Source organism: Danaus plexippus, chromosome 2 (genome assembly GCF_018135715.1).
Source record: "Danaus plexippus chromosome 2, MEX_DaPlex, whole genome shotgun sequence".
Classification (NCBI taxonomy): Eukaryota; Metazoa; Arthropoda; class Insecta; order Lepidoptera; family Nymphalidae; genus Danaus; species Danaus plexippus.
This window is the reverse complement of record NC_083537.1, coordinates 6,584,794-6,601,696: the sequence shown is the minus strand read 5'-3', so window position 1 is coordinate 6,601,696 and position 16,903 is coordinate 6,584,794. Positions and strand designations below refer to the sequence as shown.

General features: G+C 35.2%; 1 protein-coding gene across 12 annotated transcripts in view; it reads right to left on the bottom strand.

Moving 5' to 3' along the window:
- Window positions 1-16,903, bottom strand: part of LOC116779516 (protein muscleblind) — a 171,580-nt gene that overhangs the window by 10,884 nt on the left and 143,793 nt on the right. For all 12 annotated transcript variants that reach the window (XR_009752915.1, XR_009752916.1, XR_004354205.2 and 9 more), the window contains one exon: window positions 234-401. Coding sequence is in view for 9 of the 12 variants with exons in the window: in XM_061522876.1 (XP_061378860.1) it covers window positions 234-401 (168 nt within the window). In the remaining 3 variants the exon portion in view is untranslated. The remainder of the gene's footprint in view (window positions 1-233; window positions 402-16,903) is intronic.

Genomic DNA, 16,903 nt, shown 5'->3' with positions numbered 1-16,903 from the left:
TATATATAAATTTAAAGTTTTGTTTTAAATAGACACATTTAAATATTTTGTACATGCTACTTTATGTTGTTAAATTTATTATTTGTTAACCCTAAATTTATTAAAAGCTCCAATATCTACATTTAGCAAATTACATGGAAAGCAGCAAATTGCGTGCAATAAATGTCTACCCAGTGAGGGCCGATCGCTGGAAGCGTTATTTCTGTTATAGATTGTATTGAAGATGGACTTACAACTGCTGGGACCTGGCCAGGAAGCACCTGGCCCGGCGTAAGGCCCATCTGCTGCATCAGGGCGTTCTTTAATGCTAGATGATTCCGACCGTTAATCAACAGCTGATCCTTAAGATGCTGCGGGGGGTGGAAGTACTTGCAGGGTGGTTTCTCTCGGTTACACCGTCCCTGAAAATATAAATAAGGAAAAATATTAATTATTATTAATTAATATTTTAGCAAAAAATAAAAGGTTTTGCGGAATTAAAATTCGTAATAACATGTAGTAATGTACGCCATTCGAGCAGAAGCTTGTGGCGCAATGAATATTTCGCTTATTTTCGGCATCAATGAGGCGAAAGATAATTGCTTTCAGAATCGAAACCTCCCCACCGCACCCGTCTATGATGATTTATTTACACCCGCGTAATTAACTGTCGCACTACGTGACAGGAAGAGCTTCGGCGACGTTTTATCAGTAACGTCAAGCCCCATGCCTTATTTTTTATTCAGGGAAAGGAAACGAAAACGAGCTTATCGCTGTTTTCAAGAAAATACTTAAACAAACAAACTTCAACTAGATATAAAAAATTCAGTTACCAAGTTACTGACTGATAACGTCAAGGGTGCGATATAATCTTCCATAACTTGTTGTAAACTTTTCAGAATTAAAGGATTTTTTTAATTAATATGTTAATGTTGACATACATTTTCTGGAAGCAAAAATATTGTTTGGACAATTATGATGGCGAAGTATAAGAATTCGTTTAAACCCAACCACATTTTAATGGCTCGGCAATAACACTTATAACCGTAAAGTACCAACAAATAGAGGGATAAACCCAAATTTTCCGTTATTAAACTTCGTTGATGCGTGCTAAAACTGACTTGTAGAAGCAGTCGGCTGCATTTAGATTAACTTGTTACTGGCAGACATAATGTTAGTTAGACTGTCCTCTCGCAGTTAACTCTGGATAAAGTTATTATTTCCTGTTACGCTGCACCGTCTACTTAACTGAGTTTCGATTCCTAGCAAGCCGTTTGTGAAACTTGAATGGGTGATCATGTTTCCATCTTAACTATTATAACTCCGTTTAGAGTGCACTATTAATTGTATTGATTTCTATATGCTTTAAAATAGTTTCCAAAATTATAAATCCTATTATTATACTATTATTTGAAAATTTGGATATATTTATTTAGGATAAGGTGAAGGAAAACATTAAAATAGTTATTATTTTTTTGTTTAGGAAAAGATTAAAACGGAAAACGAAACTCGACTGTTCTGACAGGAAAGGATTAACTGTAAACCTTATCGCATTACACGAAAAATACGCAAAAGGAGGAAGGGAGGAGAGCTAGGCCCGATGACATAAATAATTGATATAAAAACTTGTATGAAATATTGTATGATACACGTAATAGTTTTAGAGGTTGCGGGCGCATGCAGGTGGACACATCGATTAGTGTGACAGACGGCCGCGTGACAAATGGCGCGTCGACTCAGACGAATGGCTGCCGTACCAACCCCCCACAGCCCACTGTACACACAATGCATTAATTGCTATCCCACTATCTTTCTGCTATTCACACACCATCGATTAGTTTAAAACCATAGACAAAAGTATAGAACACGTTTTATTACAAAGGATGCCTGCCATGACTATGTTTTATCCAGTAAAACCGTGAGTTGTTGTAGTAGTATAGGGAATTTTAAATAGCAATGGGGCTTATGACAATTATTTCTATCATGAAAATTATCGTAAGTTTATTACGAAATATTAATTTTAAGTATATATATATATATGTCTATTTCAGGAACTATAAAATTCAATCGACGTAAGGAGCGTCTTATGTTATTTTATTATCTATGGTAAAATGATTTCAATGTAAAATGAGCTAAGGCGTTCTTGTCTAACAGAGTCGAGTGAAGCGGCTAAGTGCTCTTTAAAGCTGTTAGTCGTGTAACGAACGGCTCTCGAGTACAGCATAGTGCAATGCAGTTGCTGCAGTCGGCACGCGCCAGCACCTTCGTTACTGTGACTGCTTACAGACTGTCCACTCCGTATGCTGCTTGTATGACGCACGCCTACAGGTGATGCTACACCTTATAATTCATTTTAACTATCACTCAAAAATATACGCCAATGGACGATCATTGGCATATATTTTTGAGTGATAGTTAAAATGATTTAATATGTTTTTAAATAAAGAAACTTTAAAGGGTTTTTTTTTCTATATCGAGGAATAGTTTTTTAACCAACGGATTTACTAAAAATAGAAGTTTAAAAAAATTTGTCCTTCTAATTTTTGTATGATTGCAAGCCGTGCAAATCACAATTACTTAATGATTGACAGAATTAATTGATTGGCATGTCGTCGCCAAAGGATGATCTGTAGTAAGCGAGCCGGTGTACTCCGCTATTCTACTATTGGCTGACCTGACACGCGCCACTGCAAATCGACACACGAGGAAAACAATGAGCCGGCGATTAGATGAATGACACGCTCCTGGCTACATTATAGCCCACTTGTACGCACCAAAGTGTGTGCCAAAAATGTTCATGATGTCAAACAGGGACCGGAATAGAAACGGCCAGAGAGACGTGCCAACTCTTGTACCTGTGTTTATAGGTGTCCTCTGGATCACGCGTCTGTGTGTGTGTCGTACTCGGTATCCATGGCACGTGGCCACGTGCCCGTTCAGCCGGCTTCAACATTTCGACTATTTGATAAATTTATAGCACATGCTAGTGAGAGAGTGTAATAAAGATGTTTCATGGGTTCTTTATGTTATATATCAGCAGGCCGAAAAGAAATTCGTCTTATTTGAATTTAAATTATTCTTTGAATATTTGTAGACAGAGTTTAAATTGTTATATTCAAACAGTTAATGCGATCAGTATCGAACATCCCACGTCCGGATGCCACATATAATTTTTTCGTTAAAATGAGGGAAGGTGAAATCTAATTTGCAAAATTTTGCGGCTGAGAAGGGAATTAGGTGAGCGAAGTCAATTCTGAAAGTAAGTAGAATTTGAATTTAAAATGATTTATAGAGGCTCAGGGGAGTGGCTAATGAGCCGACACGCGAGAGGGGCGCGTGTTTACGCCTCGCGCGCTCGATTTTTTTATTTCGAACTTTGGGCGGCCCCAAGCACGACTGTTCGGAGTGTGCACTGATCAGGACATAAACGCCAATATTTCATACAAGGTCATTCGGCCCAAGGCAACTAAGTCAAAATCACGAGAGATAACATTCCATAACAGCGAGGAACAATAAAAGTAAACAATGGGGTGGTTTTTCTTAACTACTTCTGAAAGAATCTTAAATCAAAATTATTTACACTGGTGAAGTTCCCAACAAGTTTTCATCGCTGTGCCGTAGCTTAATGTTAAAATATGCATTCGTGCGCAGAGTTATCTCGGCGACTTTTGCTGTTGCCGGCGGCGGGCGGTCAGGAGTTGTTTATCCCGGATTTGATATTAGTTGCACACATTTAAATGCTAATTTAGAGTTCTGATGCAAGAACCGTCCCATATCATTGTAATAATACGATGATTATGTACATGTTTAGTAATCTCTAATTCAAATTGGAACTATTAAAAGTAAAATTAATCATCATTAGATTTGCAAACGTTCTAATGGTCGTTATTGTATGATTCGATTAATATTAGATGATTTTGATTGGATGAATCTCAAAATAGTAATAAAGCTAAGGTGAGCAAGTGGTGCTGGGTGCTAGATTAATGCAACGGAAGTAGGCACGACTTCTCCAGGTGTTTCATTAAATTGCGCGCGGCGCCTCGGCCGGCTCGTACGGCCATTATGAAGGCTGTAAGCTCGAGGGCTATTCGCTTTAAGAACGGCCGCGCTACTTTGTAACTGCTTTAATGAATCTTGTTACTTAAAGGTTTGCGAAATGGCCTGCTTTGACTAATGAATGGTCCAAAGTTAAGTCACACATTATTCCTAAGTTTTTGACACACTTCGCATCGCTTACCATTTCGTTATGATCGTAAAGCAAAATAAATAATAATGTATATAACAATTGAGCGAAAATCAAAAATAACAAGTGTAACGTGTTGATGTTTTACGTAATGATTTAGTTGTGTAATATTAAAGGTAGCGTTCGTTAGCTGTAGAACGTAGCCAAACCACGACGAACGGGCTGTCCAGCTACGACCTAAGCTGTTAAGCTGAACTGGTGCAGTAATTAGTTTAAGCAGACGAGTACTGTCACGTGCGACACGCTTGACATACTTCGATTAACTCGCTTACTGGAATCACTTAACTAAAACACTCGCTTCATTATTCAAACAGATTGACAAAGATTTTCGCAGTTTGTCTCGGTCGTTTCTAAACTATAATAAAAGCAACAATGGTATTTGTCTCAACAATGATTTTTAGGTCGTTTCCAAAACGGTACTTACACGAGACAGATAAATAATGAGAAAAACTTTTAACAATATTTAAACTAAGTAAGTAGTCACCGAGATAATCTTAGTAAAATTAGTTTCACGATAATTCCGTTTCAGCAAAATTTAAATTAATTCAAGGAATATGTAAATTTTATTATTATCTTTATTTCTTTCTTGCTTAAGATCTATCACGTCTTGTAGTTTAAGGTAAAACGCGATAATTGCCAAGGCAACTAACTACAAAATAAAGAGCTCTTAGAAGGTACGATAAGGGAAGTTTAAGGGGACTTTTCGGGTGCGGGTCGGACCGATAAATTGGGCGGCACTTAATTATGATCTCGGGCGGCATCTTGCAAGCGACTAATGTCCCGGAGTCGTTTAATGCGCTAACTTGTACTCTTAGCTGGAAAGGGGGTGATATATTTCCATCCGAGTTATATGACCATTCTCCTGAGATCGCTATGAAATCACAGATTCTAGTGTTTTCACAACAGTTGAAATTTTCTTCAAGGCTTTTTTATGTAAAATTTGAAAATAATTAGGACGCAATAGTGCAGAATGTGCTTTTATATTTGATATAATATTTAAAATTTTGATTTAGAAAAATAGAATAAGAAATTAAAGTATATTTATATATATTTATACATGTATATTTGTATATTTATACATGCTTATCATTTTCATAAGATAAAATTGTATCATCTTATGAAAGCTAAACAAATAATAAAAGTTAAAACTTCCTTTACAGGAACATTGAATGTTATTTAGGATAGTGCAAAATGGACGATTCCAGTAGACTTAGTCTACGTAGCACCCGGCGCTGTTCCCACGCTACATCGTATTCCACTCACTAAAATCCGGGAACTTCGTAAACATGTTAGCATAAATCAATTTTCTTTACACACTGAATTTTTAACAGTGATTTAGGATCTAAGACAGTAAGAGCCACTTCATAGGCTGTTTTTTTTCTTACTGATTGATAGCCGTAGTAACAAATTCAACGATGTGAAGCAAATTTCTAATACGTGAGTATTCTGCCGAAGTAGAAAATAGTATTTTGATAACTTCAGTGTATACGTTTTATGAATATATTGTAGTTAAACGGGAATTGATGGTTTTATTCAGTAATATAAACAATAAAATGAAAATAACATTAAAACTGGAAACTGTATATTTTATTTTATCATACAATGATTATTCACTATTTTTCCTTTTCACAAATTTTCCCAAGATAATTAGCTGATTATGCCATCGCTATATACGTATAATAAGTTTCCATTATAACACTGTGAAGTAAGTATAATCCCAAAGCAGTGTAAATTTATAAAGGCCTAATATAAAACGATGTATACGACTTAGTACATTAGTAGGTGTGAGAATGTTATTGCTTCGTGTTAGGTTAATGTCGGGGGAGGTCGTATGAGGAGGTCGAGGGGTGCTTCGTAAGGCAGAGCACAGTCGGCGCCGGGTTCTGTAGGTATATGTTGCCGTAATTACAGAGGCCAAGATGCTGGCGAGACGTAACGCTGTCCTAACGACTTTTATAGCGAATGTACCATTTCCTGAACATAAAATAAATGTGCCGCCTCCGACGCCCCGATACAGCACACTGTTACCAGATTAATAGCATCAAAATGTTTGCTGCCACCCCATAAGGTTGCTATTATACGCAATTTAGTCAAATTCATGACATAAATAATAAGTATTCTCAAATATTGCAAAACGTTATGTTTTTTCTGTAGCCTCGTTTCTATAATATACCGCATCCATTTAGGTTATATTTAGTCGGTATCTTTTTCGCCGTAACCGAAACTTACTGGAATATATTAAAAGTTTTTTTTGGTAAACTGAAATCTAGTTTATGTACACACACCCACAGTTGAATATTGTTGAATGAAATAAAAGCAATAAATCAAGTGGGTAACAAATGTAGTTAGGTAAACATTTCATTATTATTTCAACATGAATATACACCATATTTAAAAATGTTATACCGGGAAATACCGTAATAGTATTAATATGAAGTTTTGCAAAAACATTGTGTTTTGGAAAAATGTTTTTCGTATACATTATAATGAAGATTATAGGGGCTGTAGTTATACACTGAATTCATAGAAATCTCCTTTTACCATATTTATAGTCTTTTTTTTTATCTTATTATGCAATTTTTGGAGACTACAATCACCAGATGTTGAATCCTATTTTTAAAAACATTGAAATTACTAAAAAACAAAACTTTGATTAAAGACATAATATGATTGACAAAAAAAAATTGGTAAAGAAATGTTTATTGATAGCATATTTTCCGAACATTGGAAAGAACTTGAATTAAATTTAACGGTAACAATTGTCATTTGAATTTAGTATGTACAAGAGGTCCGGCGCTACGTCTCCGTTCCATTCCGTCCGTCATTTAAATCTTTTTACGTACACATTAGCTTTATAGACGGAGCTTTCTCCGGAGTTAGAAACGCCTGAGTGCACTTTTATTGAGGATGAAATATCTTAACTGCTACTCGGCGCCAGTCCGACAAAGAAAAATCTAATTGTGTACAGTGGTGTACTTAAGAAACATATAAAAGGCTTCTGTGATCCGCCGAGAACCGACATAGGCTTTTATTTACATAACATACCAATTTTTGGTTGGCCATGAGAGTTAAAGTGAAATATTAAAAAAAAAAATTATAACTAGATAATAAGTAATAAAATAACATTATCATAAGTTGCTTTTTTGAAATAAAACCTTTACATATACACATTCAAAAATATTGTATAAGATTCTGTAACCAACGAGTTGCAGACAGTATCCAAAATTTTTTTAGATTCCTGATATTAAGCTTGATAAATAGGATTTGTTGCTTTATGTGTATTATGTGATACAGAGGGTTCCCAAAAAACGACATCCTTATAAAAGGAAAAGATTCTAAACAATAACCGCTTTTCATATCTCAATCCCCAAACAGCCATAATCTTGACAAATGACGGTCTTTCAAGTGTATTCGGCACTACGGGCTACATTGACAAAGCCGCAAATAAACTGACGCGACGATATAAATAAGCATATTCTATATTTTATTGAGTTGAAGAAATGCGAAGGAAATCGTTTGCTGCATCATTACACTACGCATCAATCAGAGATCGGCCTATAAGTATATACGGAATGGAGACTAAACAGACGACGCTACGGTTGCTCAATTCAATATAGTCATCTCAATATCTCCAATATCAGTGACGTATAATAAACACAATGAGATTATAGTTGGACAGCATGGAGCTATAAAATGTTAAAACGAAATTTATTTGTTATCGTAGAAACAAATTTTACACAAGTTGCTTCTTACGAAATATGCATTGCTGCAAAATACAAAACTGCTGCATCGTTTAGCCGAGGCACGCTCTGTCTTAAATAACGATTTCCTAGTACCATAAAACAGGGGTTTTGGCATCGCGATCGGGCTCTAGATTCGCGTGGACGTAAACGGCGAAGGCGCTAGAGCTGGTAGTCGGTGCACGATATCTGCATTGTGGGACGGCGTCGCGGCGCCGGCGGGTCTGGCGTCGCGGCGGCGGCGCATACATCAGGCACGCGACGAACAACCGAACCCCCACACCCTCACTCCCCTCCCCACCCCGTAGGTACACCCACAGCCTTAACAATAATTATCATAATGTCGCAGTTTTAATGTTTCTCCGTTCCAATTTACTTATTGCGTACAGACTAGAAAGACATAGAATATAGAATAGACATGGAAATGATTAATTATTTTCAAAGCAAATATAATAACTAAGGTCTATAGAAAAAAATGTGTCGAAAATGATTATCTTAAGAGGAAATGGTCTAAATATATAGAAAATGCTAATAATATTTACAATCGATCAAACAAATTATTGATGGTGTCGAGTTCACATAGCTATAATAATAGCAAGGTTTATTAATTAAATCATATGTCAATACAATATTGAATGTTCTATGACTATTGAATATTAAATGCATAATTAATGACTTCATAGGCGAATTAAATACAATAATAATTAGTTAATGCATTCATTTCCGTCGGGAAAATCTACGACTACTGTGATTCATAATATGCTAAAGATGAAGAAGATATTTACTTAAATGGATGATAATTATATACAAGATACTAAAAGACAGGATAATAATTTACATTGTATTATATCACAAGGAATCAATAATACTGTCTGTGTTGACATTAAAAGTACATGCTATGAATTAAATGGTTTAACGGAGTAGGAAAAACAATTGTCTATAGAAAACAAGCTTCAGATTATGAAAACTGAAGGAACATTTATTAGACTAACATTTATAGTTAATAATTATAAATACAATGACGACGTCCCAATGTTAGCGGCCCCTGTGCCGGGCCGGTCGAGGCTCTAGGGCGGGCGTGGTATCGCGGACCAGTCACTGCGAATTGCATCACCACGGTCCCATTATCCTATGCAAATCCGGCTTTCCCAAATATCGTGTACTGCCGCGGGCTACCTGCTATCGCGATCATTAATAACCCGCCCTGTTACAAATACGAGCCTCGGAGCTGAGCCGTTTAGTCTCGCCGACGAAATAAACTAGCAATATGTTAACTTACTTTATACGCTCGCTACGGCAACAGATAATATTGTACATTATGCAAAGTTGACTTGATAAAGAGCCCTATCACATTGCAAATTGGATATTTTTCTGAACGATACGTATTGAATTTGTTACGTTGCTTCATCTATCACTCAATACTGTTTTCACCGAGTTATGAATTGTTTTCGCTGTCGAGAATATTAAAGAACGTAATGGATGTAAGAGATCATTTAAAAACGTATCATAGCATCTCACTTCATGCACAGTATAATATGATCAATAGGAAAGTTTTGTAAAGGATAATGTATATTATTTTTAATACGAAGTTGTAGAACCAAATTAATAAGGGCTACTTTTTTAATAATGTTTTAATGTTTTTTTTATTAATAATTTTTGTATATTTTTAAACCGGTTAGCGGTGTTAAAATAAGTTTGGATGTTGTTACGGTCAAAGTTCCGGGTCAGGTCACACAGCGCCAGTAATCCCTTCGTTTAGGGGACATTTAGAAGGGGAATATTACGAGTGTAACTCGTCATATACTGCGATATAAGTAATGAAAACGAAGAAACGCAATTATCGTCTAGAGAGAAATGTTATTTCCCCTTGTTATAAGGGTGAGCACTTACCGTCCTAGTGAATTAGCAACGGCCGAGGTCTCAGTGCGAAGGGACAAATGCGGTCAAGTATGACTTTGCAACTTTTGTGACTAATGTAAAACTTATATAGTCCAAGCATCGGGGTGCTAATCAGAACAGTAAAAGTATTAACATCCCGAAGTCGCTTATACTTTGAGAGAACAAACTGAACGCTCTGGGAATTTTGAAACGTCTTAAGAGGAAAAGTATAAAAGCAAGTAGTTGCTCTCACACCACACTTGCGAGTTTTTTGAAGAGCGTACTGGATAATTAGATTAGATTCCTCCGCAGTCGGAGTCTAGGAGAAACTGAGGTAAAAAGTTTTCCTATTACACATAAATGTAGACTATTACCAAGAAATGTAGCGACTTTAAAATGAGCAAGGAAGTGATTAGTTAAAAGCCGGACTAGCCACAGAGACTATATTGAAATTTAATTAGTTTAATTGTATTAACGTGCCGCAGTTATAACGTTATTTAAACTAATTGGAAGTACTGTTCCTTTGTTGAAAAAGTATTTATATATAAATATTATTAATTCCTCACCTGAATGTTTAATTCCAGAATAACGTTGTAGAAATACCACACATTATATAATATAAGTCAAGTCAGTTAAAATAAGTGTCTGTACTGTTAACAGCTTGGTCTGGGAATGGTTCGAGGCAGCACTCACCTACGGTTACAATTTAATTAAATATGGCTTCAGATTAACCCGATAGGGCTTCACAAACAGTGTATAGTTTCATATGTGTTAGAAAAAATATATACATTAAGATTTTTCTTTCATTTTTCATATCAATATATTGAAATAATATGTTGAAAAACTCCGTATCATTGATTTTTTTTACTGCACATACCTCGTTAAAAAGACAAATATAATATTATTTCATAATTAAATTAACCAATTATAACAACTATATGATTTTGAAAAAGAAATTGATACATTACTTGATGCTTGACTTATTTAGTACGTAATAGGTTTCGCAGGCGCGGCTGCGGGGCACGTTGCTGTGGCGGAGGGGAGTGAAAGAGGAAGGAGGGAGGAGAGGGGTCTACGTGGATGGTTGCGATTGTTTCCGATGATAAACATCGGCCGCCTACCCAGCTATCCAAGAGTCGGCGCTAATTAAACAACAACGGGGAAAATTAATTTGATTGTTTCGAAACTGCACCTCTTTGTTTTAGGCCTCTGAATGAGTTACCTTGGAAAAATATTTGACTGACGCCTCTTTAAAGCTACTCTCCCGTTTATTTGATTCCACCGAGTCACGATTATTTTTTTGGTATAAAATAATATTACCACAGAAGCGAGCGTCGGCGATGACGAGCAAGAAAATACTGAGGAAAGTATCGTTTGACATCTGGACTGAAAGCTTCTAAGTGTAACCAGGTCGACGTCCGGTTGGTTCGCTGAATACACACATATCGATAATATTATGTAAATTGTTCATCAATTTCGACTTGTATATATCGATAAGTGAGGCGATATTAACAATGAAACACAGGATGCATTAATCTTAATATTTGTCGTCTGATACTTGACAGAAGTCTCAATCAAGGGATTGTGAATAATGGTTACATCATGACTTAGTTGGGACGTTAATTAACGGGAAGTTTAAATTATTTGGCAACTCTCAATTGATACGTTTGCTTTTGTTATATTATATTCATGTTAAATATATTTGAGACGGCACAATGTTATTACTATAACAATTAGTTCTGAATATAAAACTAGGGATGAGGAAGGTCAATTAAGCATTTCCCCACATACCCTAAACGAATGGGTTGTAAAATTGAATCCGGAAAATTAATCGTGAATAGGCACGGGTCGCGGGCAAAAACTTAAATGTGTGCTCGGAAGGCTGTCGGTGCGAAAATGTGGAATTACATGCGGCATCCGATCCGGACCACTCGTTCCGGGATCCTGAATTATTTAAGCGACGCCGAGTGCGCTCATTACAGAGATGAATTGAAGCCAGGATTTGTTTACTTATTGAAAAGTTTTTTATATATATTATTATTAAATTGCGATCAAACGCATAGTCATTATTTCGCATAGTTTTTCAATGGGAATAAATTAATATATTTTGAGTTAAATGAAGAATGTTTTATGAATAAAAATGTTGATACAATTAATTAATAAAATATTAACAGTATCAATATTTCCACTTCTGGACTGCTGATAATTTGAGTTCGGATTCGGAATTTAGAACCAAAATTAATATAAATGTCAATTCATTAATAATAATTAATTAACATTATTATAAAACAATGATATAATAATTGCCAATGAAAATTTCATCTTGATTAAAACTCGTCACGGGGACATATCTAATCTACGTGAAAGGGAATAAGGTATGCTAAGGGACGAGTGCTCAGTAGAAACGAATCATTAAAATAGAGTTTCATGTCATTGGGGTCGGACAAAAACGGTACGCTGTCCTTTACGATTTGGTCTGCAATTAAACAAGAGAGCGCGTGGTCCTAGAGCGCTGAACGAGTGAACAGCAAAACAGCTATCTAATTACTTTGTGCCTCCGCGGCACCACTTGTCCCTACAATGTAACATCGCCGCTCAAAGTTACTTGTGGTTTTTGCAAACAGCACCGCTCTCCGTCAACTTTACCAAATCCAATTTTACGGAACTTGCTATTGTTATTTATTTTCCCAAAAATGTTTTGATTGTTTGTATTGGATTTAAGCGTCGAGGGTTAACAATATTTAATTAATGTTAGAGTTATGGATCCAAAAATTGTAAAGAGTCTATTATTTATATCATAAAACAAATTTACCTTTTCATACTTGCAAATTATAATTTCTATTTACTGTGACTAAATAAAGTATATGTTGATTTTGGAAATATATATAGAAAGGTGATACGTTTTTAATATTAAAAAGAAAGGATTACTGCGATGTTCTTTCTGGTCATTAGTTGGGAACGTGGGTGGGGTTAAATAAAATGGGAATCAAATTAAGTTCATTCAGTTGCGGCGGAGGCAGCGGCGGCCGGGTTGAGTTGATTCAGCACCGAGGCGGACACGTGCGCCCTCCCTAGCCTCGCTTCGAATAAGAATAAGAAATGAACCGATAAATTCTATACTCCTATTGCATCCCAAGCAATATATGTCTACGTATAATTTCTAGTCTGGAGTAAATTGTTCTATGTAGTAGATGTCTGTCTTGTGTAATGTCACTTAAAACAGAGAGGGTTGAAAGGGATGTTATACAGAGATCACTTTAATATTAACGCCTCTGAATCCTCGCCGGATACGACAAATGAATCTTGAATACGAAGTGATTATTTCACTCCAGCAATCCCGACAACCACAGATAACAAAAAAGGAACACTTTTAAAACGTTGAATAAAATGAAATAAATTAAACTTCTAGAGTAATATCGGGGATCTCTGATGTCGATAATTCAATGCAATTTGTGTAGTGCGACATCGAGTGTTTGTTTGACAGCAAGTGACGTAGCTATGAAGCAAGAGATGTGAAATTTCGTGTTCAAAATGGATGGCCGAATTAATTGGAATATAGCGTCGCGTCGATGCGCGATTGTGTGGCGTGGAATTGAAGGATTAAGGTTGCAGGTGCAAAGAGTTGAGGTGGCTGCAGTGCGAAGTTCTTCATCGTCATACTGAACACGAATTCAAAGCGTTGAAAAATTGCGGTAAACGTCTCGAATCCGCCCTCTGCGCCAGCGTTAAGCTGAGCTACATACAAATAAGGGAATGGATCGAGAAAATACGTCCATAGATTTATTTTATAGTTATAGTTTGTAGTCAGTTGTTATAATTGTATTTTAAAATGTTGTTCAGTAGTCCATAATTTCATAAAACTACTGTAAAATGTATCGCTTATAATAAAACTTGAACGTTATTAAAATCGTTGTTGAAATAAAACTATTACAGAAGACAGCGTTGCAATAAACAATCTCAAAAGAATCCTTAAAGCAATATCAGTCCATGGCTTGCTAAATATAAAATCTTTGGACATAGAATAAAGGCACAGGTCGTCGGGAAATGTATTACGTCGAAACTAAGCAGAACTTTTGCTACGAGACTACGATTTTACGACGCTGCACTGGTTTCTTAGAACCTAATATCATATATAGATTTATACATTTTTCTCTTTCAATTTCATAAATTGAATACTTTTCGTGTAACGATAAGTTAAATATTTCATGAAAAATATTAAAATCTTCTCAACACATTTAGAATAGTTATAGCAATTTACAATGAAGTATAATTGGAAGTTTGTCATTGATTTCTTAATCATAATAATATTATCACCGTATGTTCCATTTTATAACGCAGTTAACCAAGATGGTTAGGTCACAATAGATTTGCAATAATCGATACAACACGCACGTATAGGTAAATCTGTTTCATATAGTCTGCATAACCAATTCAGGGCATTAACTGGACAGAGTGTTCCACTAGATAAGTATTTAATATGTCATATGTTTTGTTGACGCTGAAAGGACTGTGTAAATCCACTAGATAAAGTGGGTCGGACGAAGGATAACGGATACGATATATTAACAAACACTGCCCGATAAACAAACTCCATAATTAAAATGAAAATGTGCAACTCTGTCGCTGAACTAAATGTATGTATCACGTCTAGTTTCGGCTTGATGTGGATTTAAACTGATGTACGTATGTTTTGCGGTATTAATGCCATAATGTTTTTGTTATATAACTTATTTGCATATGATGTGTGTTTGGTTTCTGCCTTTCTTGAGCGTATTTATTTCCATAATAAATCTTTCACACTTAGAATGTTATTAAATACGAAGATTGATTGATTTTCATGTTTTATTTTAAATTTTATTTTAGTCATTAAGTAGTAATTTAAATGTCACTCATGTGACAAATAATTTTTGTTGCTCTCAAGAGAGGAATATTTTAAATGTAGTAACTAAAATATCAAACGACATTCAATTCAATTCGTGAAAATATGTGTAATCATGATAGCTTTCAATGCTCATTTGCGTATCTAAGTGGGGCCGCGAAAGCCATTAGCCACCGATCGTAGTGATCGTTATTTCTAGCATACGAAAAAGAATCTTCTCAAAGGCAACGTACACGGATACTTGCACTTGAGACGGTATATAAATATAACTGTTTGTAAGTACAGGTCTCAGGGGCCGCCAAGAGCCTTAGATCGTTTTGGAGAGGTTTTGTCTATTAGAAAATTGCTCTATAAAAAGTAGAATAGTATTAACGGTTTTGAAAAGCAACAATAAAAAGAAATATATTGCATAGTTAATTAAACAATTTAAAACTACAAAACATGAGTGTCTTGTTTCATTGAAATATTTAAAGAGATAGCCAACAGACTGCGGCACATCGAACACTGTTGAATTCATTCGATAACTTCTTAAAGATATGAACATGATATTGCCTCATATCTATATTATACATTGGTTACTTCCCAAACTTACCTATACATCATACAATACATTTTTTTCAAAAAATTGGGGGAAAAAAATTAGCAACTATATAAGAGAGAGAGTTCAGACTTGTTTGTTACTATTTTATATTCTCTAGAATGAAAATATAAAATATATTTTGTAATAGAAAAATCATACCATGCTGATGTGATGGCGACATCTAGTTTGTATTAATGTTTAAGTAGAAATAAAATATACTCATTAATATTGATATTTAAAATGATCCACAGTCATAACATTTCTATCGCAAACAAAATCTCATAGATGGGATTTATTTCTTTTTGTAAAGATTATTTTAAATACACAGTGAAAAGCAAACATATTATGTACCTACTAAACAAAGATATAGAATAATGAAACTTGTTCATTTTATTCAATGTGTACAAATAGAGCTTTAAAGTTCTAATAGGATCGTATTGAAGGATGTACATAAAATAATCTCAATATTAGTAAACCATAGTATAGAAAATAGCACATTCAGACTAAATAGCTGTCGGTGTGAATTATCATATATATATTTTAAATCCTTTAAATGTTAAGCACGTTCAAATCCCTTACAGAAGATTTCAGATCCCCGAGGATATAAAAGATACAATCGACCTATAGCAGGATTAGGACTATGAAAAAAAGTAAAGAATTCGTTCGAAAAGCTATCGTAAATGGAACGATAAGGAGTCTAAACTCGGATTCGATCGGTTCGTAATTCACAGCAGGGGTCACCTGCGGGTTGAGCTCCTCTGACATTCCAGTGAAATGTTTTATTCAGGTGAGCGGAGTGGCCCGCGCCACGCAGCCCGGCCTGGTCTGACTCATTACAATACGTTCATTGCCGGCGACGGTTCGACAGCTGACTTCAACCGTGCTAGACAACGAGACCGATTAAAATTTCATCTCTTTGTTAGGAACCTGGAAACGGATCGATCTACTCCACTATCATTCGCCTGGCATTATTAATTAAGACTGTGATTGAATTTATTTATTCATCCATATGGAACATCAATGATAATTCCATTACTATGTAGAATAAATGATTTGAATGAAATTAGAAGATTGTGTTAGAGAGTATACAGAGTGCTTTTGTCTTCTTTACAAGGAGGATATAATTTCATTTGGACCGGCTCACTATATTTTTAGTATTAATGTAAATATATATTTGAAAAAATATTTTAAAATCAAAACAATGTCAAGACATTAACTGACTACTCCATTTTGTTGGGTTTTGACGTAGTGTTTTTGCAGTATATACGTTTCCACAAACATTTATAGATGCAAGTCAGAGTTAAAACCCGATAAATACTCATCTGAATTAAAGATTTTTATGGAATCTCTATTTATTTTTAAAGAACAGAAATCACTAGTATTAAACTGTATCGCAACTTGCAAGCATTTTCCAATAACAAAACGTACATTGTAAATGGTGAAAAAAACAAAAATCATTGAAGTAAGGCTCTACAAAATAGTGATAAGATGTCGTTGAATTGAACCATGTTTACCGAGTTCAGTCCCAGCCAATTAAAGAGACCCTGATTGGAAGCGATTCTCTAGTGAAACGCGAGATGAATAAAAAGATTCTTGCAAAGTGT